Genomic DNA, 24,132 nt, shown 5'->3' with positions numbered 1-24,132 from the left:
CAGGGCTGGTCTGTTCCAGCTTCCTCTCCCTCAAGATGGCACCTCAGGGGACTCCTCTGGGGCTTTCCTCTGCCCCAAGCCCAAATTCAGGCTGGTTACCACCGTGCCCTCATCACAGACATGTGGCCTTGCCACCAGCTCCTTCTCTTTCCTCCTCCTCCTCCTCTTCCTCCTCCTCCTCCTCTTCCTCCTCCTCTTCTTTCTCCTCCTCCTCCTCTTTCTCCTCCTCCTCCTCTTTCTCCTCCTCCTCCTCTTTCTCCTCCTCCTCCTCTTTCTCCTCCTCCTCCTCTTTCTCCTCCTCCTCCTCTTTCTCCTCCTCCTCCTCCTCCTCCTCCTCCTCCTCGTCCTCCTCCTCCTCCTCCTCCTCCTCTTCCTCCTCCTCCTCCTCCTCGTCTTCCTCCTCCTCCTCCTCCTTCTCCTTCTCCTCCACCTTCTTTGTGATGGACTCAGGGGCTGAGCACTGTCTTATTCAAGGCTGGAATTCTACCACTTGAGCTTATCTCATTAGAGATAAGAGTCCCCTGGACATCCCTGCCTGGGCGGGCTTTGAACTGTAATCCTCAGCTCTCAGCTTCCTGGGTTGCAAGCACGACCTCCAGTGCCTAGATTCAGCTGCTTTCTTACAAGCCAAGATAGCTCTGTGCATGGCTTGAGCTCTCCGTTTCCCCACTAGGCCTCCAGCTCTCTAGGAGAGATTCAGGGAGCAGGGTTCCACACTCTGGAGGACTTTGGGCCATCCTGCAGATTCTCAAAGCCAACAGCACCTGGAATTCTGCAGGGAGGCTTTCAACAAGAGGAAAACGCTGCCTCCTCTCCACTCACAGAGGGACAGCTGCTGAGCATCCAGGCTGCCAGGGGGAGGAGTGAGTCCTGAAGAGATCACAGGAAGTGGGTGAGCCCAGGAATGTCCCTTGTGCTAGTACCTGGCTCTTCCAACATGGCAGCGAGAGAAGTGGAGTACCCCCAGGGGGACCCCCACCAGCAAGGCCTCCCTGGCGTTGGCTGTGCTGCAGAGGAGGGCTAAGAGGGTACCCCCAACCCTGGACCCTAGTCTAACCACAAGAGGAACTCCACATAAACCCAGCTACAGGTTACCTGCCCAGAGCTGTTCCAGCCAGCAAGGGCGTCACCATTCAAAGGACTGGAGAAAGTCAGAGCTGAGGGGAGCGTGAGGAGGGAGAGCCAGGCTGCACGGGGCAGGGCACCTTGTCGAGGGTGGTATCCGAGGCACCCCCTGACACGCTCCGAAGAAACAGTGGAGTTTGGTTAACAGCCACCTGTGCCTGCGCCTCTCCCTGAACAGTGTTGCGTGGAGTGACATGTGACATCAGGAGAGACTGGGAGGAGAGTCCCAGGAACGAACTGTACTCCTTCGGCTTCAGTGTCGGTCTAACCGCATCGGAAGGGGAGGTTGATTTAGCAAGCCCACAGAGTCAGGGTGCTGCCAGAAGGTGGCTGAGCCCCCAATGAAAGGAGCCACCTCATCAGCTGAGGGAGCTCCAGGACAGGAGATAGGCTCACAGAAGTCCCACGGGGCCTTCGGTGGCCCCAGATCATGTCTCTGGAGTCATTTCAGCTCTACCCCATGGGTTGTTGGTTATGGCGCATGGGTCTTAGAATGGAAGGAGCCTCCATACCACATATGGTCCAGAAGTGACAGGCCCGGCCACCAGCTCAGCTCTTCAGCAAACAGCTTTATCCCCACCAGGTTCAGAGCCAGGAGCAATGAGACAGGTGTGGATCTTGACGTGGGGTCTGTAGCTGGACTGGTGTAGACTGCCCAACTGTCTGGCCAATCCGCAGCCCCATCCCAATCTAAGATTCCTGAATGGTCCTTGGCCTCACAAGGCCCTCCCACCAGTCCCCACTCATTCTGCTTCAGGGTCCCAGCAAGTTAGGCACCAGCAGCTTCCAGAAGCTCATGTTGCCAGAGATAAAGAGATCTCTGTCCCCTCTAAAGGACAGTGATTTTTCTCCTGTGAAGAAAACCTACAGAAAGCAATGCACCTCAGTCCACTGCATCTTCTTAAACCATTATGCCTAAAATCCTAGCTACTCAGGAGGCTGAGATCTGAGGATCATGGTTCAAAGCCAGTCCCGTGGCTCAGGTGGTAGAGTGCTAGCTTTGAGCACACAAGCTCAGAGACATAATCCAGGCCCTGAGTTCAAGTCCTTGGACCAGCCCAAAAAAGGAAAATAAAATATAAGCTCAACAAAAACTTACAAAGGAACGTATCCAGAATCTGCAAACCAGGAACTAAAGGGAGGTGGCCCACGGCTCACTCTCTGCTCATGTGCAGGTGGCCATTGGTTCATTTGAAAAATGTCCCTGAGACAGTTGAGTGACGGTGTTCAGGCCGGGCCTGGTCGGCTCCCGGGTCAGCGCAGGCCTTCCTCCTTCCCGCCATCCAGACTCTAGGGTTAGGCCTGCACGTGGGGTGGCCCACTCGTGCCGCCCCCCGCTTCCCCTCCGTTTTGGTTGAGGTGTAATCTACCCGCCATTAAGTTTACTTCCTGGAAGTGTGCATCATCAGTTCTCGAGCATTCCATCACCCTCAAAGGAACCCCATCCCCAGCAAGTGTGGGTCTTCATCCTGGAGTGGCAGTGGCTTTGGGGACCTCCAGCCATGTGCTGGACAGGGTCAGAGATACCCTTGGGTTCCCCAGTTTCCAAGCCAACACAGCTGGGGTGGAGAGCTCACAGGAGACCTTGGAGAAACAACCAAATCTTATAAAGCTCCCAGTCAGGAAGGCCCCCTGTGACTCAGGACCAGCAAGCACAGCAAGCCCAGTGGGGCCTGGCCAGGCGTAGAGAAAGAGCAGAGACCCAGGCCTCAGGCATCGTCCACTCACGACCTCCTCCTCCGCAGCCCCCTCAGGACAGAATCGGTCTTGATCGTCAGTGTCCTCGACGGCCCTGGTTCCCTGGCCCCCAAGTGTGCGTGGGTAGCTGAGTCCCCACCTGCCCACCACCCTCTCTCCCCTGAACCCCCTTAATGAAGGGGAGAAACTGGACTGAAGAAGAGAAGGGAGCTGCTACCCCGGCCATGCTGGATTTTCTGCATAACAGCTGGGTGTCTTGGAACTAGGGGGTTTCTATGGTAACCAATTACAGCCCCTGATTGGTGAAAAAAATCACAGAAATATCCTGTGTGTGAAGTGCTGCTGGGGTGGGGGGGGGCCGGGCTGAGGTGCTGGGGTTTCAATTTCCTGGGGAAGATTTCACCCGGCATTGCCGGCAGGCAGGAGCGTTTGCCTCCCATTTCCGGTCCTTTAGCCTGCTCGGGGAGGCCTGCGGGGGCCTGGGGAGACGGATGGGGCGTAGACAGGTCTGGGAGGCCTAGAGGGACCTAATGGGACCTGGTGGGGTCTGTGAAGGCCTAATGGGGCTCCGACAGGGCCTAATGACCTGAAAGTACTTGCTGACCTAGTGGGAACTGGAGGGCTTAGAGTGGCCTGGAGGAGGCTCAGTGAGGCCTACTGAGGCCTGATAGGGCTCAGGAGTCCTCATGAGAGCTGGATGTGGCTTGGATGGGTCCACTGTGGATCTGGGGGGGGGCCTAGAGGGCACTGCTGAGGTCCAGTGAGAACTTGTACCTGCCCAGAGCACCTCACTTCCTGAGGCCAGAGTCCTGTCCAGCGGTGCAGCTAGGGTGGGGTGTGGGGTGGGGGAGGGAGAAGAGGGGGGCAGCCCCACCCCTGCCCCATTACCCGGGGTGCTCAGGGAGCCTCTTGCTGACCTAGATTTCAGCTTGCAGCCACAGTGGCCCTGCCCTGCACTGAGCCGTTTGCGCAGGGAACTTTCACAGAGGCCGGCGGTGTGGAGGCACTCGCATAATGAGCAGTTCCTAATTTCTGCAACAGAGCGCTTTCCTCCTGATTAAACCCGGCCCTGTTATTCCGGGACTGGTCCTTTGTGGTAATTAGCACTCATTAACCAGAGCCCCTTCCCTCGCTGCCTGGATGGCTCCTGGGAACCATCTCGTTCCCACATGTCAGCAAGACGCCACCCAGTCACATGGCCATGCCACACGTGGATAGACACATGCACACACATACACACACACACAGGCTAACACATACACAGACAGATCCGTGGGGTTGTACACACACTTGCAAGCGTGCACACACCAGCACACTCCCAGCAGCATTCACAGACACATTGTGGCATGCTTGCACTGTCTCTCACCCCCACTCATTCAGGTACATCTTCACACCGGCCGTGCTGGCACACTGAAGCTCATGTTCACTGATGCCCTGACACACTCAGACTCACAGTCACACCCAACACTCATGTACACACTTGTGCGGTCACGCTCACACACCTCTCACACACAAGTGTGCACTGTGACACACACACACACACACACACACACACCGATTTGTCCTTTGTAGAGACACAAGGAACCAAGTAAGGAAACCCACTGCATGCCGTTCTCGGCCTGCTGGGCCCAGCTGTTCAGGCTCGCGCTCCGCAGCCCCTCCTCCTGCCCACCCCCACTCCAGCAGCTGTGGAAGTTTCAGATTCAATTTAACTTTCAGACAGGGGGTTGGTGATGAGAGCTGACTTTGAGTGGCACCTATAATCAGTCCTCAATTACCCGTGCTGGGGAAGCGGGAGCGTGGGCTGCACCCCGCCCCCCAAGCCCTGCCACGGGCTTGGCTCTGTGCTCTGGAGGGTCATGTGATGCTCTGGGGTCCAGCAGCAGAGAGAAAGCCCAGGCACAGTGAGGAGGCTGCTGGTGGACTCCAGGTGGGAACCTGGCCTGCAGGCCTTGGATATCCAGGCCTCCTTGGGCAGGGGCTCCTGGGAGGCAGCCCTGCCTCCTGCCTGGTTGTGTGGGTTCGGCCTTTCTCAACCCTCCTGCAGCTGAGAGTGGGGACAGGGTGGGCTGGCAAAGGCACCCCATCAGAGGTAAGCAGTGGGAGTGGAAATGTCCACAGAGCAAACACTCGAGCATCAATAAACTCCAGCTTATCTGAGATCTCATTCCTCCTCCACGTTCCCACGCCGCAGGACTGAGTGTGTGCCTCCAGTGCACAGAGGAAGGAGCCCAGCCTGCTCTGCAAGGAGGACGAGGAGGCCGGCGACCAGCCTGTGCCCTCAGGCACAGCCACTCCACTGCTGTGCCTCAGGCAGCACTGGAGAATCTGAAGCCCCTGTTCCTCAAGACCCTCAGGACCGGCCACCAGTCCACCGGCCAGTATCGCTGCCACCCATGTCTGCTTGCCTTCCTTATGGGCCAGGTCTTCCAGGACATATTGGCAAGGCTGGCACTGGGCTATTTTTGAGGCTTGATCCTCCTTCCTCACAGAAGGGGGCTTTGGTTATCAGGTGGTGGGGCCCTCAGGAGCCCCAAGGCCAAGGAGCTCAGGCCTCTCAGGCTCTGTCCTTTGTGCTGGAGAGGAAATGGAGCCTGAGCTGCTCTTGGAAGGGCGATCGTCTCCCTCTGGAGGTTAAGATGAAGTCTTTCTACAGGACAGCTTCCTGGAATAGTGTGTGTGGGGTGGGGGAGATGCCACCCCAGGGGGTTCCCTTTTCCTGCTCCTGCCCCCTGACCTCTCTCTCTCTCTGTCTCTCTTTCTCTCTCACACACAGCTCCATGTCTGTCCGCTGGCCTGGCCGAGCCCTCGGAAGCCATGCTTGGATACTGATAGCCATGATGCAGCTTGCCGTGGATTTCCCATCCTGTGAGTCTCTGGGCCCTGGTCCCGAGTTCCGGCTCCTGCCTCGGCCACCACAGCGGCCGCCACGGCTCTGGAACCTGCGAAGCGGGCAGCCTGCGAGGATCCCCACGCCTGTGTGGAGCCCACGGTCCACCCGCACCGAGCGTGCCCATGGGCAGATGCAGACGCCCCGTGCCCGGCGGGCCCACAGGCCTCGGGACCAGGTGGCTGTCCTTGTGCCCAAAGCCGGTCTTGCTAAGCCCCCAACTGCTGCCAGATCCAGTCCTTCTCTGGCCTCCACGTCCTCCTCCTCCTCTTCCTCCTCTTCCTCCTCCTCCTCTTCCTCCTCTGCCATGGCTGGCGGGACGGCCGAGCAGCAGAGCCTCCTGCGGCGGGACAGGAGGCACGTACAGGACATGGCATTCAACAGCTTTGATTTCAGAAGCAGCAGGCCCACCACAGAGGCGGAGTTCATTGTCTGGGGGCCCACGGGGGATGAGGAGGTCCCAGAGCCCAACACTTTCCCTGGCTTGTTTGGCCCCACCACCATCTCCACCTTACAAACGAGGAAGACAACTGTTGCTTCCACGACCACCACCATGGCCTCCACGGCCTCCACAGCCACTGCCACGACTCTGCAGACTAAGGGGGTCACGGAGTCCCCGGATCCCCGGAGGAAGGTCCCCGTGGGGGTCAGCACAACGGAGCCTTCCAGCAGTCCCGGCGGCAAGGGGAAAGACATCGAGCCCCCAAGGATTCTGGGGGAGACCTCAGGTAGGCGCCTCTCCTGGGGTTCCTGTCTGGTGGAGGCATTGGGGCGCGGTGTGGGTCAGGAGGGAGCCTGAGGGTCTCCAGGGTGAAGGCTGGAGGAGCGGCGGGGCATCTTGTGTTGGGCACATGCGCAGTCCTGTGCATCTGCCAGTTTGGGAAGAAGGTGTAAAGAGCCTGCGCTGTCCCGCCTTCTCACGGGCTTAGAAATGGAAGCTGCGCCAGCCTATGGGAACCCCAATGTACCCACAGCCACATATCCTGGAACCTTAGAACTCCGTCTCCAGGGACCAGCACAGGAGACCCTCTGAAGGCCGTGAGCCCCAAAGGGCAGGGAGACTCTAGGGGAGCACAGCCCAGGGTTAGGAATGGCCCGGCCAGTGCCAGTCAGAGGAAGGGCTGCAGGGTGTATGGGGGAGACGGGGTGGGGTGAGGGGGGGCATGGCCGGAGGTGAAGCTTGAACATAGGGTGTTGGTTCCTCTAGGCTGCCACCTACCATGTATATGGACAGTCACAGCCCCTCAGCTGGAGCCATATCCTTCTCTGTGGCTCTGCTTGTCTTCTGTCTCCCTTCCTCCATCCTCCTTGGCACTCTCCCAGGCCAGAGCTGACCCTGCACCAGGGACAGCCCACAGCAGGGTCTCCTTTCCCTCCGGCCGGGCGTCTTTGGCCTCTCTTGACAGGCTGGGGTTCATGGTGACAGAAGTTCACACGTGGACCCTGGTAGCAGCACAGCCCAGACAAACAGGCCACCTGTTCATCCCGGGGGGAGGAACGAGCTCCAGGGTGTGGATACCCAGGGGCTGGAGATGTGAGTGGCCTCCCCGAAGCCCACTGAGCTCTAGGAGCACACGCTGGCCTCTTCTGAACCAAGGGAAGGCAGACCTTCAGGCGCTGGGCTCCATTCCTGGAGTCTGGTGGAGTAGATGGCTGTGCCCTCTCACCCTGGGCAGTCAGATTTCCACAGGTGGGCAGTGCTTATCCTTCAGCCCTTGGTTTCCTTCCTAATTTCCTTCCTCCTTCCTTTAGTCTCTTCCCTGTCTCTTCCCCCTTCCCTCCCTCCCTCTCTCCTTCTCGTTCTCCCTCCCTCCCTTTCATCTTCCTCCTTCCCTTCCTGTCTCCCTCCCTCCCTCCCTCCTTCCCTGCTTGCCTTCCTTCCTTCCTCCAGACAGAAGATACTGTTTCTTCCTGGAACCTGCCAGGGAGCAGCTTATCCGTATGAGCTGAGCCCGAAAGCCTGTCTCGGCCATGGGCAGGCCAGGAGGCAGAGCTTGAGGCTGGCCTAGACTTACCCGACATGGCCTCCTTCAGGGTTCCAGGGATGCTCAGGACTGCCCATGGGCCTCCATCTTGGTGCCAGACACCTACAAGGGCTTTACAAGGCTCCGATTTTCACTTCAGTAAACTCACAAACCACCATCATCATGGCACTCACTGTCACTTAGCATGTAGACACAGATGAGAAAACAAGCTCCCATTTATTCCAAATTGCATTTGTGATTACTAAAGTTAAGTGCTGGGGACAGCATCATAAGGCTTAGCAAATTAATTCACAGTACACTGGATGTCGCTAATCCAACATGACAGATGCTTATCTCACAAAAGACTTATGGCTCCTCATAGTCCGGCGCTGGATTAACTTGTTTAGCAAAGTAAATATGAAGTGAGGAAAATATGGGTGTTTGTTTCTTAGGCAGAGACTTGTGAATTCTGGGGAATGACACTGGCTCAGCAGGAAGGAGAAGGTCATCGGTGACAGCTCTCCTCGGGGGCTGAATGGCGCTGTTCTGTCTGTAGGACAAGGCCGAGGAAAGAGAGGGGATTCTAGGATGTTTTCCCCGAACAAGCTCACCCTAGCCTTGCTGCCACTAAGTGCGTTATGTACACAAGTAGGAACGATTCAAGGTAGATCCTTGAAGAAGTGCCTAGTGGGGCCAGAAGTGAGTTATTTCCCAGGCATGGGCTCCTGGCACGTTGGGGAGGGTGGCCCTGCCTTCACAGGCCAGGCAGGGTGGCAGACAGCCAGAGCAGTCTCCGGGATCCCAGACTTGGTTCTGTGAAGCAGGGTCTAGTGGTTGAGGCAGCACGCGCTGGAGGGTGGGGTCTGGGTGTGACTCTGGGCTCTGCTGTTCCTGCTGAGAGGCCCTGGGCAAGGTCTCTGCTGATGTCTCCTTCCTCACCTGCGAGCTGAAGGCTTGAAAGTTGTCCTCTAGACCCTTGCTGGAAGGCATTGTCAAGGACTTCCCCAACAGTTCTCCCGATCTCCTGACCGGCACTTGTTTTTATACCCAGCAAGAATGGCTTCTGCAAGGAAAGTAAAAGAGCAGACAGGCCAACTCTCAACCATCTGACCGGTTCTATTTGGGATAAAAGCCTGGGAAGGGCACCAGGGTCTCCGGCAGCCCAGAATGGCAAACTTGCCTTACAGCTAGGGTCCCTTGGAATACGAGGCAGGCAAAGCGGAGTTGGGGGGGTGAGGTGGAGGCAGGGTGGGTGAGCCATGCTATTTTGACTGGCTAGTCTCTAGGTGGCCACCAGTGGCGTCAGTGACCGATGTGGCCTTGGTCTCAGGCTTTCTTCCAAGACCCCGGGGTGCGTTTGTTCAGGAGGAGAGATGGTTGGCAGCAAGGACAGTTGCAGAACTCGGCTGTGGGTGGGGAAGATGAGTGCTTCCACTTCAAGTCATCTTCCATCCACTACCAGGACAGGGATGCTGGAGGCAGAGCTGTTTACCAGGGACTGGGGAGTTCTGTCACGTCAGACACACCTACTCCCTGCCCGAGGGCACTCAGAAACCTGGGGTAAGGATGATAGGGACTGACAAAAGCTGTCATTGCATCAGATTCGGGGTCCAAAGAGGGTTCTTTGGGATCAGGCTGGGAACTGGTGAGTTTTGCCTTTGCTTCTTTGGAAAATGACATAGGAAAGGCAAGTCACTCTGTCCGGTCTGTCCACAGTAAGGCATTTCTGAGCCCAGACATGGTGGGGCATGGTGTTTTGGGGTACTCTGAAATCCCTAGGGACCTTAAGTTATGTGGAATACCAACCCAGTAGGTATCTCACAGGTGGAATAACTCAGAGATCTCCCTTCATTTTAGGTGAATGATTGAAGACTTTGCTCGTTTGTTTGTTTTTGGTGCCAGTCTCAGGGCTTGAACTCAGGGCCGAGGTATGGTACCTGAACTCTTTTGGCTCAAGGGTGTCACTCTGCCATGTGACCCTCAACTCCACTTCCAGATTTCTTGGTCAATAATTGGATGTAAGAGTCACAGACTTTTCTACCTGAATGGGTTTGGAACCATGATCCTTAGATCTCAACCTGCCGTGTAGCTGGGATAATGGGCATGAGCTACTGGTCCCTGGCCAGACTCGGCTTTTCAATGTCCATATTCCCTTGGTGTTAGCCAACTTGGACAACCTACTTGACTCCTTTGTGCCACAATGGAAACACTGGGTGTCTCCTAACATGGTTGTAAGGAGGCAGAGCCCACAGGGCCTGGCACGTAGGTATTCAGCATGTGTTTGCTGCTGTTAATGTAAGGATGACGATGGTGGTGTGATGATGGTGATGTGATGATGGTGATGATGGTGATGATGATGATGATGATGATGATGATGATGATGATAGTAAGGAGAGGGTCCTTTTGGTTACAGTATGATAACAATGGTAATGACCAGGATGGTGACATCCAGGATAGTGGTTATAATGATTACGATGGTGGTGATGATGATGGTGGAGATGATGACGAGAGTGTTCTTTGGGTTACAGTATGATAACATGATGTAGACATCAATGCTCGTGGTTATAATGATTGCGATGGTGGTGATGGTGCTGAAGAGGATGACGGTGAGGGCAGCAGGGGTAGTGATGAGAATGGTTGTGGTAAAGGTGATGACGCCGTCAGTGATGATGATGATGATGATGATGATGATGATGACGATGACAATGCTGCTGTGGCAGTGAAGGTGACAGCTGTCGTTGGTTCATTTGTTGCTGCCCGCTTTGGGAATCTTTTGATGCCATCCTGAGCCCTTGTCCTGACCTTGGTGCTCTGTGCAGCGGTAGAGATGGCCATGGAAAATCACCTAGTCAGAGGCTAAGCGCTCCACCTCCCATAGGTGCTGGCAGAGCAAGGACATTGGGCGGGTCAGAAGTTCGCCTGAGGCTGAGCCAGCCGAGCTCCCACAGTGCAGCTTCGTCCTGTGACAGGCCTCTAGCTGCTCATGCTCGGAATCTAGAATTACAAAGCCTCCCCGGAGAGAAGCAGAGAGTTATTTCCCTGAGCTTTGATCTTGAGAACTCATCAAGAGGACTCATGAGGAGTTCCAGCCAACTGCCCTGGGCTGCTGCACGTGCCACCGCGCCACCGTAGAAAGCCTGGCATGCAGGTGCCTGGCGTGTGGTTAGTGCTCAGGCCAGGTCCCCAGACCCTGCCTGGAGGCACTTGGCCCTGAGACTCGCTGGCCTGCTCAGAGGCCTCGGCACATCCTCCAGCTCCCCACACCAGGGTCTTTCAGGTTGGTGCCCTCTCCACCAGCAGGCAGCTGGCCCAATAGGCCCCAGTGTCGGTGAAGGTCCCTGTCTGTTGCATTAGTCACCCACTTGTGACATCCCACAGTCCAGGATGTGAGGGCTCAGGCGTCATTTGAATCCTGCCTTGTAATTTTTCACATGATGACCCACTCATGCATTTCCACAAGTGACTTCCACGCTGCCTGGTCCTGGTCACTTTCTAGTAGGCCTTTGTAAGCACTAGGACCTGCTGTCCACGCTGCGGTCCAGCGGCCAGCTGCTCTGAGAAGCGGTGGTACTGGTCAGCTAACCCCAGGATCACATCTGGTGATGAGGAGCTATTTTCTAAGAACCAGCACTCGGGTGGAGGGACGTAGAGGCAGATGCACCCGGGAGGAGAGGGGCCTTCCTTCTCCCTCTGGTAGAAGCCATGTCGTGGCGGTTTAAATGCTGAATCCCTTTTAATTAAGTTGCTGGGTGTTCGAGGGGAAGGGAGGGGAATCTGTCCTTAATTTAGAGATATTTGAAGCAAATGACTCATGAATTTCAAAAGTTTTGAGTGGCTTTAATTGGGGTTAGAACATCAAAGAAGAGGGGAGTGGCGGGAGCTGCACGAAGCCTTTGGAAACTGCTCGCCACCCTGCCGGGCTGTGCGGTCCTGATTGGGGCTTGTTCTGGATCCACACAGCCAGCACTTCTTGTGAGCGCCTGGCCCTGGATGTGACCCGTGGCCTGCTGCGCACAGACTCAGGTGAGAGCACATGTGGGCATCCAGGCGGGCCCCGAGAGCCGGCTGGCTCCCCGTCGGATTTGCCGAGCGGGGTTGTGTTCACCCCAAGTGCACAAGGGAGCGCCCACGTTCTGAGGGGCTTTCTCGCCGGCTCCCTTTCATTTCCTGTTCCTGTGCGTTTAGTGCCTCTTACATTTCCTGGTTCCCCTGGGCCTCGTTCTCCTCAGAAAAGCTCCGCAGGCATGGGGCAGGCTCTTGGATTCTTGCCCAGGCCTGGTTCCTTGCTTAAGTGCTGCCTACCTGGCCACGAGTCCTTTTCCTCCTCTGTCTCTGTGGGTTGCCCTGTTGGGGACGGGAACACACAGAGGAGGGGCAGCCCCAGCCCCTCTGCCCAGAAAGCAGCCTCCCGTGAGGGGGCGCCAGGGACCGCCCCCCCTCCAGGGAGGTAGGGTGCAATGTGACTTTGTCTACATCCTGCATGTCACTAAATACCAGATTAATTCAGACCCACAGGATTGACTTTAGGGTTTTTGTCTCCACACAGGGGTCCAGAATCCTGAGGGTTGAGATCAAATGCCATACATACAGGGTGTCCTTGTATTTGACTTTGTAAGAGGACTTTGATTCGCGTTCATGAGACAAGTTCTTAAGTGCCTTCCTTCTTGATCACTTCTTTGATGACCCATCTGCTCTGTACTAAGGTGCTACGAGCCACTGAAGCTCAGGTTGTGGAGGGGGTGAGGAGGTGGGCCACACGGCCTGGACCCTGCCCCCCAGGGTTAAAGCCTCTGTCTGGGACTGTGAGACACATGAGGACATATCTTTGCACAAGAGTGAGTGACAGGTGGGGACCACAGAAGAAATGTTGCCAAGTCATAACTCCTTCAGTCGTCTGACGCTGTGGGGGAGGGGGCCCCAGTGCTGAGGGATGGCTTTAGTGTCCCCATGTCCTAGAGGAGCCCAGGTCCTAGAAGTTGGCTCTGCATTGTGTCATCAGTGCAGGGGGATGCCGAGGCTCTGCCCCTGCCCTCCCTCCTGCACCCAGGCTCCCTCAGCGTGCTTAGGGATAAATGGCTGTAGACTGTGGCGAGGGGCTGGCCTCGTCCTGCCTGAGAAGAGCCTGAATGGGGATGTCGAGCTTGCAGTAGGCTCCATGGGATAGAACAAAGCCCACCCCACCCCCCACAGATCTCAGAGATCGTTCCCAGTGTCTCTTGCTCCAGGGTTCCCTGGCTGGCCTCAGCCACCTGGTACTAGAAACGCAGCTAAAGTCACTAGAGAGACAGCTGCCCTGGGCTGGGACCACAGCCTCCAATGCCCTGACAGAGCCCCTCCTCTGGCTCCTCATGCCTTCCCCAGGGCAGCAGGCAGATGGCCATTCAGGAGTAAGAGAATGCCAGCTTCTGCAAGTAGGAGGAGGAGGCATGCTGGGAGGAGCAGGGACACCTCCCCTGCAGAGGAGCAGGATGAGACCTGGGGACGGGAGAGGAGGCGTGTGGAGGACAAGAAGCCTGGCTGGGAAGAAGAGGGCAGGAGAGGCAGAGGACCAGGGGGGACAAGTGGGAAGTGCTGAAGGTGGGAAGGGGAGGGCAGGGGTGAGATCCCAGGATCAGGAGGTGTACACAGCTTGGGCTTGGGTAGAGAGGGGGCCATAGGAGTTGCACAGACCCATCTGCGGTCAGTGTGGAGGGATGGACGTGGGTGTGAGGAGCAGATGACACTCCGGAAGTCTGATGACTCTGGGCTGAGCCACTGTGTCCCCAGCTGAACAGGTGCCTTCAGCCAGCTGGGCAGTGGGCTGGGAGGGAGGGTCGGTGGTGGTAGCTTTCTGGAGTTCATTCAAAGCCTCTGTGTTAGTCACACACCTGAGGTGACCAGTCTTGGAAGAGAAGAAGCTCCTCTGGCCCACAGCTTCAAAGGCTTCAGCCCGTCTCCTTTGGCCCTGGTGCCTTGGGTCTAGGAGAGTGCGACATGTTAGAACATGGTGGAGGCTCCCTTTGACTGGGTGGCAGGAGCAGGAAGAGGCAGAGACCAGAGTCCCACCGTGCCCTGGGGGAGTACACACCACACCAGTGACCTGAAGCCTCCCCTGAGCCGCTGCCCACCCTTAATAATGTCAAGGCTCCCTACAACCGGGAGCACTAAAGCCCCATCCACAGCATGCCTGAGGGGAGATGCCTGAGGGCTCTCTGGATACTCCTCCTGATCGGGCAGAGCCCTGGCCCTCCACAGCTAATGGCCCAGCCAGGAGGCTCCAGGATGCACCAACCTCCATGAATCCTCCATTCCCTGGGCTTGCAGTTCCTGGGGACATGCCACCCATGGCCCTCAAATGGACCTCGAGTGCCCCACCTGGGGGGAGGGCCCGCCCAACCCCACCTGGGGGGCAGGGGCTCTGGCCTGCATCAGAGCCCGTGATGGGGGCCTGCACCCATGAGCTCTGGCCCATAGCCAGGAAGGCCCGCTCCTGACCACACGTGGGCTCAACGGAGGCGTGCAAACACGTGGCCGGGACTTCTGGGGAAGGATGATTCCATGGGGCCATACACAAGTGCACTTTTCAGAGCATCTGGACCACAGCATAGAGCCATTTCAGGACCCGCCAGGGCAATATAAGCCTCCAGACACCAACCTGGTTTCAGCTGCAAGAAAGCTTTCAGGGTTCCTGTTTGCAAGGCTGAGGGGCTGGAGCGCTGGGAATATGTAAAATAAGATACATAGCCAGCAGCCAGTCCCTCCTGCTGCTTTGCCTTCTCAGCAGAGGGCAGGGCCTTGTGAGGCCTCTGGGCCAGGAAGACAGAGCTAGAACCCCCCAGGCTGGGCCTGGGGCTGCCCCTCCAGGGATCAGGTCTTCACAGGTGTCTGCCCTGCTGTTGTGTGAACTTCCTTGGTGTGGCTGGCTAGGGGCTTCTATTCCTAAGGCCTTCTGGGGATCCAAGCCCCTCATTCTCCCGTCCACAGCCTTGACCACTGGCCCTCTCCAGGGCAGTGTGCCTGGAGTAGAGTGCTCGGTGTGTGGTCAGCCCGCCCATCTGTATCACTGAGGCAATGGTGTTTTCCAGAGGTCAGAGAGCCATGAACCTCCCAGATCCTGTAACCTCCCCTACCCTCTCCCTCCTGGCCCCATCTTCTAACCACAGAGGCTAAGGTGTCATTTTGGCACCTGGAATGACCGCCAGAGTTACTGTTCAGAACAGGGTCACTGTGGGGGTCCAGGGATACTGGGGCCTATATCTTCCCAGGATGCAAGGGGTGGGAGGGATGTAGCTCCACCCTGACCCCCACATGGGGGGGGGGAGAGGGAGGAGAGGCCAGCAAGAGCCCCTCAGGCTGTGTGAGACAACAACCTTGCGTTGTGTATCAGAGGCACTGAGGTGTATTGTAGGGACTGGTGTTTCTTCATCCTCTACGTGCAGCCAGAGCATCTTGCAGAGACTTTCAACCCAAGTGGAATCTAAAGGACCACCTTACCTCACATGCAGAGTTTCCCAGAGACCCAGGAGCAGTATGTGTGTGTGGCGGGGGCGGGGCGGGGGGGAAGAAACAGCAAGTTTGGGAAGCAGGAGGAGTTGGTAGGGTTGGCCATGTAGAGATGTAGAGTGAGCTGATCTCCGGGATGGTTTGAAGAGCTGCTGTCTGTGTCCTCTTTGTTGGAAGTCTTGATTCAGGCCGGATTTGAGAAGCTGTGTTTAGAACTACTCAGTCTCCAGTGGGAAGGGCTCAGGAAGTGGGGACCTGCACTCCGGAGTGGGTACTGGGCCTCAGTCTTCTCCAGCACCACCTCTGGTGGGGAGAGACCAGCAGTCCTCCCCCCCCCCCACGCCCAGCCCCCACACAGAGCAAAGCACTACTCATGGCAGCTGCTTGCATTTGCTCTGCGCTCTGCTACATCTGTTCCTGGATGAGTCATGGCTCACTGCTGGACTGCTTGGCTCTCCTCTCACCAGGTGGCCTTTCCCAGGTTTGTTGGGTAAATATCACAGGAGGGAGGAGCAACGCTGTGCAGTCCCAGGAAGCTCAGAACTGTCTGGTGTCCGCACCTCTCCCCTCCCCACCCACAGTTGTAGGTCCCCTCCACATCCCGTGCTCCCAGCCCACTGTCCTCATCACCGTCCCCACTGTTCCCATGATTCGGATGAAGTTCGAGTCTCCTGTACGTTGTGTTTATGGCCGAGCCTCATAACGGAGGCTCTGGGGGCCCAGCACTGTCTCCAGCAGTGTGTGGTCATGTCATGCTCTGTGTGGTCAAGTCATTTTCTGTGTGTTCATGCCCTTCTCTGTGTGGTCATGTCATGTTCTGTGAGGTCATGTCATGTGTGTGGTCATGTCATGCTCTGTGTGGTCATGTCATGCTCCGTGTGGTCATGTCATGTTCCGTGTGGTCATGTCATGTTCTGTGAGGTCATGTCATGTGTGTGGTCATGTCATGCTCTGTGTGGTCATGTCATGGTCCGTGTGGTCATGTCATGTTCTGTGAGGTCATGTCATGTGTGTGGTCATGTCATGTTCTGTGTGGTCATGTCATGGTCTGTGTGGTCATGCCATGCTCCATGTGGTTATGTCATGGTCCGTGTGGTCATGTCATGCTCCGTGTGGTCATGTCATGCTCCGTGTGGTCATGTCATGTTCCGTGTGGTCATGTCATGTTCTGTGAGGTCATGTCATGTTCTATGTGGTCATGTTCTGTGAGGTCATGTCATGTGTGTGGTCATGTCATGTTCTGTGTGGTCATGTCATGATCTGTGTGGTCATGCCATATTCTGTGTGGTCATGTCATGCTCCGTGTGGTCATGTCATGTTCCGTGTGGTCATGTCATGTTCCGTGTGGTCATGTCATGTTCTGTGAGGTCATGTCATGCTCCGTGTGGTCATGTCATGTTCCGTGTGGTCATGTCATGTTCCGTGTGGTCATGTCATGTTCTGTGAGGTCATGTCATGCTCTGTGTGGTCATGTCATATTCTGTGTGGTCATGTGATGGTCTGTGTGGTCATGTTATGTTCTGTGTGGTCATGTTATGTTCTGTGTGGTCATGTCATGCTCTGTGAGGTCATGTGATGCTCTGTATGGTCATGTCATGTTCTGTGTGTTCATGTCATGCTCCGTGTGTTCATGTCATGCTCCGTGTGGTCATACCATGCTCCGTGTGGTCATGTCATGCTCCGTATGTTCATGTCATGTTCCGTGTGGTCATGTCATGTTCTTTGTGGTCATGTCATGCTCCGTGTGGTCATGTCATGTTCCCTGTGGTCATGTCATGGTCCGTGTGGTCATGTCATGTTCCCTGTGGTCATGTCATGGTCCGTGTGGTCATGTCATGGTCCGTGTGGTCATGTCATGTCCCGTGTGGTCATGTCATGCTCCGTGTGGTCATGTCATGTCCCGTGTGGTCATGTCATGTCCCGTGTGGTCATGTCATGCTCCGTGTGGTCATGTCATGTTCCGTGTGGTCATGTCATGCTCCGTGTGGTCATGTCATGCTCCGTGTGGTCATGCCATGTTCCGTGTGGTCATGTCATGGCCCGTGTGGTCATGTCATGGCCCGTGTGGTCATGTCATGCTCCGTGTGGTCATGTCATGTCCCGTGTGGTCATGTCATGTTCCGTGTGGTTATGTCATGTGTGTGGTCATGTCATGGTCCGTGTGGTCATGTCATGTTCCGTGTGGTCATGTCATGGCCCGTGTGGTCATGTCATGGCCCGTGTGGTCATGTCATGCTCCGTGTGGTCATGTCATGTCCCGTGTGGTCATGTCATGTTCCGTGTGGTTATGTCATGTGTGTGGTCATGTCATGGTCCGTGTGGTCATGTCATGTTCCGTGTGGTCATGTCATGCTCCGTGTGGTCATGTCATGTTCCGTGTGGTCATGTCATGCTCCGTGTGGTCATGTCATGCTCCGTGTGGTCATGTCATGTTCCGCGTGGTCATGTCATGCCCCGCATGGTCATGTCATGCCCCGCGTGGTCATGTCATGGTCCGTGTGGTCATGTCATGGTCTGTGTGGTCATGCCCTGCTCTGACCAGACATCTGTGTCTACCTCCATTTCCTCACCAGGCAGCAGAAAGCCCATGCTGTAGGGTAGTGACACCCCCTGTAGCTGTCCCCAGGTGCTGGGTTGACACCCCTGCACCCACCCCTCAGGGTCGCCCTAGGCAGAGTAGATATTGTCACCTCCAAGGCCTGGGGAGGGCCAGGGCCTGCCAGCCCACAGATGAATGGACAAATAAGAGACTCCATCCCCCTTTGTTGTTTGTTCTCAGAGACTCTGCCCTGCCTCTGAACTCAGCAGAGAGGCTCTGCCTCCAAGGCTTGGGGAGAAGCCAGTGTTCCCTGAAGGGGTCTGGGAGGGCCTGTGTGCTGAGGCTGCAGCCTCAGGAGTTGCACCAGCCAAGCATGTGGCTCTCAGCCCAGAGTGCACACGGAGGCTGTGAGGACAGGGAAGGCCTGCTGGTTGACCCCTGCCTCCCCACCAAGGAAGCAGTTTCCTGCCCTCAGAACAGGGTGTGTAAGCCGCCCTCCATACCTCTGTCCCCCTGAGCAGGGGGCTCAGAGAAGCCCCCGTCAAGCTCCTTGTGTACTCTGTGGTGATAAACCAGTGGTTTCTGCTGTCCAGCAGAACACAGATGACTAGGAGCCATGCGCACGTTGGAGTCGGGGGAGGAGGCGGGGGAGAGCCAGGGCCGCTCACAGTGGCCGTGGCCTGTCGTACTGGAGAGTGCTTTGCTGACCTGTGTAGCAGAAAGGCCCCTGGGGAGGAGGGGTAGAGACAACTTACACCCAGTTGCTCTTTGCTCTGTGCTCCCTCCCCCTGTCCTCCCCTCCCCTCTATCCTCCCTTCTCCTCTGTCCTCCCCTCTTCCCTGGTCTGTTAATATCCTTGGAGCCAATAGTTGAGCTGAATCACACAGCCACAGGAAGAGAGGGGTCATTAACTGATCAATTCGGCCGTCTCGATTTCTCACGCCACACCTGGCTCAGATGGGAGTGGATGAGTTAGTGGCCCCGCTCCTCACACTAGCGCCTAGGTGCAGGCCAGAAGGAGCAATTTCCTGGGAAGGATCTGTACCCAGTGGGTGCTGCCCTTCTGCCTGGAATGCAGGGTGCACAGATGGCTTCCCAGAGCCAAGACCCATCTGGAGAGAGCAGGGGGAAGCTTGGAGAAGGGGTGCTCGGTGAGAAGTCAGAGGGGGAAGGGGATGGGGCTGCAGGGAGGGGAACGCTATCTGTGCACCTGCCAGCTCTTCACTTAGCAGGAACAGGGCTTCCTCCAGGCTCTTCTTGATCAGAGGTGGAAGAGACCTCAGGAGCAAGGCGCTTGCTGTGCTCGTGGCAGAGGGATCTTGTAGACTTTGGTTCTCTTGTTGCCTTGGGCTGCTGGGGAAGAAAGTACCTCAGTAGCCCCGTGGGAGAGGACTCTGAGCAGAGTGGCTCCCTAAGGCCAGAAACCCAGATTGAGCCGCAGCTCACCCACCAACTCAGGGGGGCACTTGCCCCCCTCCTCTCCTGGACACACCCAGAAAGGGCCATGTCCACTGAGCTGCCCTTTGAGGCCAGAGCCTCCACCTTCCCCAACAGGAGAATGCTGTCCATGCCTGCCTGGCACTGAGCCCTCTGATCAAGGCCGTCTCCCAGTCCAGAACTGTATACCTTCAGCACGTGCTGGAGTTGCCTGAAATTATGCACCCAGATGGATGGGCACAGGAAAAATAGCCTGGTCTCTCTCCCACACTGTGAGGGACTGCTTCTACCTCTGCTGGATCAAACCTTGCCTGAAACCTTCCTGATCCGCCCCTCGAGTCTAATGTAGCTGCTCTCGTCAGTCCCTTTCCTCGGTTCACTCAGAGAGCCAGTGTTCATAGTTGACAGGAGATGGCTCATTGCTTTTACTATGGGGGGACACTGCAGCTTACTGCTTTAAAACAAAATGCACGCAGAGCTAACGTGCACTGAGATTCCTCCTCTAAGATACTGTGTAGGGTAGTCTCTGTACATCCACAGGTGTGGAATCAGGATGAGCTGAGAAGGCAGGGATGCAGGCGAGGACCCTGGCCGGGAGAGTTCTGTCTCTTCAGGGCGACGGGGTGGTTTGAGAACGAGAGCTGGTAGATGTTTTCGGGGGCTCCGATAACATACTGAGCCCTGAAGAGGCTCAGTCACGTTCCTGTGCCCCTGGCTCTGGAGAGACGGCTGGTGAAGAGGCTCAGTCACGTTCCTGTGCCCCTGGCTCTGGAGAGACGGCTGGTGCCAACTCCCACCTGGGCTCTTCTGCTGCAGCCTGGGCAGTGCCTGCCTCCCAATCTGCCTAATACAAAGCTAGGCATGCCTGCCACCCACCACTCTCCGACCCATACTACTTTCTGCAGGGAAAGGAAAGCCAGAGTCCCCTGGAGCTGCAGCTGTGAATCCGCCCTCCTCCCTGGCTCTCTGATGGGTCCTGGGTGGCTGGGGCTTCCTCTGGGCTCCTGCAGCAGGCCGGGCCCTCTACAGCTCCTCTCCCTACCACGCCCCGGGCCTGGCGTCCTCCAGACAGCACACGCATGCGTGCGTGGAGTGGGATGGGGGGACTTCTCTTCCCGCCTCGTCTTCCAGCATCCTTCTTCCTCCGGGCAGCAGCAGCAGCAGCAGCTCCGGGCAGTGCCCAGTTCACCCTGTCTCAGCAGGCAGGGCACCCTTTGTTCTGCCCCTCCTCTCAGAGTCCTGCAGGCAGGCCTCTCTCCTCCCATCCCAGGAACCTGAGGAGGAAAGGTGACCGGACCTGGGGTCTGACCTCTCCCAGGCTTTGTAGACCCCATGCCGTGGTCTTCCAGGGACAGCTCACGGCCGAGGGGTCCTGTGGCTGGGCCTCAGGGCACAGATGGAGAAATTGTGTGTGGATGCTCAGAAGTTTTCATCTGAGTTTACCTGCCCCATGGTTTCTCTCACACCTGTCTGCCATCTGTCCCCTGAGTTCCAGGGCCCAGGAAGTGTATCCACAGCTGAAGTTCCTCAGGGAATCCCCTGAATGCCACAGCTTCCTGTTCCTGTCACTTATGTGCCCTCATCTTGGGGCCTCTTTGTGTGGGTGGTGACAGGACCCAGGCAGTGTGGAAGGAGCCGGGGGTGAGACTGGCTGAGTGGAAACAACCCTCCTCTGCAGACCCCACCCAGCTCAGGGGACAGCAGAGGCAGAGCCCTGATGCTCAGTTGGGGCTTTCAGCCCCTACCCCCCTGTCCCTGACGTCTCAAACAGGCACAGCAACTGTAGTCCCCCCCCCCCCCGGGGCCTCTCTCGGCCTTGGTCCCCACACAGGAACAGAGACAGATTTCTGGACTTGGTCCAGTGAGGTATTTCAGAATTGGTGCATTGGAGAAGAATAAAAATGTTGTTAAACCACACATTTTCACCTCACAAGTCCTGGTGGGATTTCCTGTCATGGGGCCTGCTAGTGGCCGGGCCAGTCACCTCTCCTCCATGGTGACAGAGGGGCCAGGGAAGGAGGGTAGGGATTCCTCTGCTGAGCCCAAGAGTGTTGCCCGATTTCTACTTCCTTCAGAAGCGAATGCTCCCATTGGGCTTCCCTGCACATCCTCATTCTTGGATGTCACCAGGGATCTGAGGATTTGACATGGTCTCAGCTTTGAGTGCCAAGACCTAGACTGAGGAGGACTCCAGGGGAGGCAGGACCCACAGGCACTGGACTCGTACTGGAGAAAGGCTGCCCAGAAGCATTGCTTCCCTCCCTCCTTCCGTCCCACCGTCCCTCCCTTCCTCACTTCTGTCCTTCCCTCCCTCCCTCCCCCGCCCCTTATTGCTCTCGCTACCGTCACTTGAATGAACTCACATTGCTTTCCCATGGCTAGTGTTCTACCACTTGAGCCAGGCCTCCTGCCTGGATTTTGCTATTTATTTTGGAAATTGTCTCAGACTTTTCTGCCTGGGCTAGCTTCAAAACCTGAGCATCCAGATCTGGTCTGATGTGCAGTGCTTACGGAAGGGAGGCACTTACGCTGGATACAATTACTTATTTATTAACTAAAACATGCCACTTCAACAGTGCCTTAGGCCCAGCTCTGTGCTCAGAGTGGACCCTGAGGGGCAGTGAGCTGGACCAGCCTGTGTCCACAAGCCTGGCAGCTCCATGGGAACAAACCCACCTGCCTTGTTCCCAGAGCCCCTGGTGTTGTCTGAGGAGAAGAATGTGGGGAAAGATCTCTGCTTCCCAGGACAGGAAGTCGAGTAAAGGGGTCAGGCAGGAGCGCTGCCCACTGCCCACCACGGGGGCCTCTGGCAGGGCAAGAGAAGGCCACTGTGACTTGTGCTATTTCCCAGAGAAAAGCCTCACTGCCCTCCACCTGTACACAGTCCACCGTGTGTGTGTGTGTGTGTGTGTGTGTGTGTGTGTGTGTGTGTGTCCAGAAATAGACCACAGAAGAGTCTCGCTCTGATTTCTGAGCTCATGATTCTAGGGCAAGATGCCCTTTCGTGATGTGGACCACGGGAGATGGAGGGGGAGCAGGTCACGTGAGGCACACACCCTGAGCGGGGGCCCTGCTTGTGCCCCAATTAGCCACGCTCATAAGTGATCCCATCCAAGCATGGACTTGGCTGGGGCCAGGCAGAGCGAGAGGCTCCTCCAGTCCTCACAATGAAACCCCCGCTCCGAGGACAAACGGGTGCGCTCACTCTGAGTACAGGAAGGCAGACATGGAGCCCGCACGCCAGGCTTGCCTAGATGAAAGCGACATACCAGCCAGGCTCAGAAAAGGAGGAAGGGGAAGGAAGGGCCTGTCTTCTTTGTAATTCCTGTGTTGATATAACAATTAGTGCTGAGGTAAGACTTCCTTCTCATGAGCCAGATTCTACACGCTTGACCTAAATTCCAACCCGCAGTGCGTACAGCAGGCCTGGTGGTAGAGACTCATCTGTTTGTGAGTCAACAGACTTGGTTAGTGGAGGCACAGAGAGGTTAAAGGCCTCAAAGACTTAAACTTGGGCTCCAGGGATGGGAGGTGCTTGAGTTTCTACCACCCTGGTCCTCGCAATCCGCTCCACAGCCCTTAGTGTTCTTTAGAAATCATTTGACTAAGTAAGAATCGCATTAACCAGCTGGTCTGTGATGGAAGGACTGTGGCTTTGCCCTGTGATCCAGAGCATGTGGCCTGGGGTGCGGGCTCAGGGCTGCCTTTGGGTCAGTCGTGAAGGAAGGAGGAGGGCCCCGGCAGGAGCTGCTGCTGCTGGTGGCTGGACCCTGTCCTCTGAACAAAGTTTTGGAGGCCCAGATACCTCTTTCATTTCCAAGAAGGCTGCAGAAGGCAGTGTGGCTGCCCTCCTTCCGTGCATCACTCACACTGTCCTTCTCCATGCGTCCATCCTCAGGGCCCCAACTCGCTGTGGTCCAGCTTCACAGTGCCATCCCGCCTTGGCAAGGGTTCGAGCCAGGTTTCACAGAAACCGCCCGTGAGTGTGTAGGGTCTTCCGGAAGTGTCTGTGGAATGTCTGGGTCTTCTCTGGGCTTGCCGGGCAGGGTCTAGCCTTTCCCTGTTGACTCAGGGCTGTCCCCACTGCAGCACTGAGCATTACTGTGTGCCGTGCTGCAAGCGTGAAGCAGGTCACAGCCCCAGCATACATCCAGCGGGGCTCATCCAGGCGTCTCTTGCGTCTGTTTCTCTGAGGAGCCCAGACCATCACCTTCCAAACCTCAGAAAGAAGAGCCACACACAGGGCCTGGGCCATGACTGAGTTTGCTCTGAAGGCCAGATAGCCCAGCAGCATAGCGTAGGCAGCTGAAGAAGGCCCAGGAAGGCCCGGATGTCGGGATACACACAGGTGGCCCTCACATCACAGCTCACCTTCACGTTGCAGGACAGTTCAGTCAGACAGGGGCTCAGCCTTAAACATGGCCACCACACTCACACTGACGACAGAGAGAGAAAGGGCTGGCTGTCCTGTTTGGAAGCCAGGATCGCCACTCATACGCAGCGATGGCCCCCTACCGCCCCAGCTTTCTTCCCCCATGGGATGGAGGGGGCAGAGCAGAGGGCAGGAAGAGGGGACGTTTGTAACGTGCTGGGACTGTACCCAGTGCCCAGCTCTGGCTGTCAGGTGACCCCTGAGTGAGTTCACAGACTTGCCCGCCACATCACAGTGCCTCTCCCCTGCTCAGAACTCCAATCATGGGTCCCACCATGAACCTCCTTGATCCCTTCCCTGGGACCCCATCTTCTCCAAAGCCACTTGCCACAAACACTTCCTCTAGCACAAATCTCCCTCTAACTCTGGCCTTTCCTGTATATGCACTGCGTCCTCCCGGTTGTACTCAGACTCACAGGACCACAGAATAAGATGGCAAGTGGAGCTTCTAACTTCTTGATTAGCCCCTCAGACCAGAGCCTCAGAACACCAATGGTGAGGGCAGGGTGTCAGGAAGGAAGCCGTGGTGGGGAAGGGAGAGCAGCGCAGAAGGCCTGGAAAGCCA

The 24,132-nt window shown here is 56.6% G+C and overlaps 1 protein-coding gene across 1 annotated transcript in view; it reads left to right on the top strand.

The window, feature by feature from the left end:
- The window catches only part of Ajap1 (adherens junctions associated protein 1), a 96,664-nt gene that overhangs the window by 40,851 nt on the left and 31,681 nt on the right, over window positions 1-24,132 (top strand). The window contains exon 2 of the mRNA XM_090333932.1: window positions 5,600-6,441. Coding sequence (XP_090190058.1) covers window positions 5,600-6,441 — 842 coding nt within the window. The remainder of the gene's footprint in view (window positions 1-5,599; window positions 6,442-24,132) is intronic.

This window comes from Megascapheus bottae, chromosome 6, assembly GCF_031878675.1.
Source record: "Megascapheus bottae isolate mThoBot1 chromosome 6, mThoBot2.hap1, whole genome shotgun sequence".
NCBI lineage: Eukaryota > Metazoa > Chordata > Mammalia > Rodentia > Geomyidae > Megascapheus > Megascapheus bottae.
Note: the sequence above shows the minus strand (reverse complement) of the source record. Positions and strands in the feature narration are given on the sequence as shown.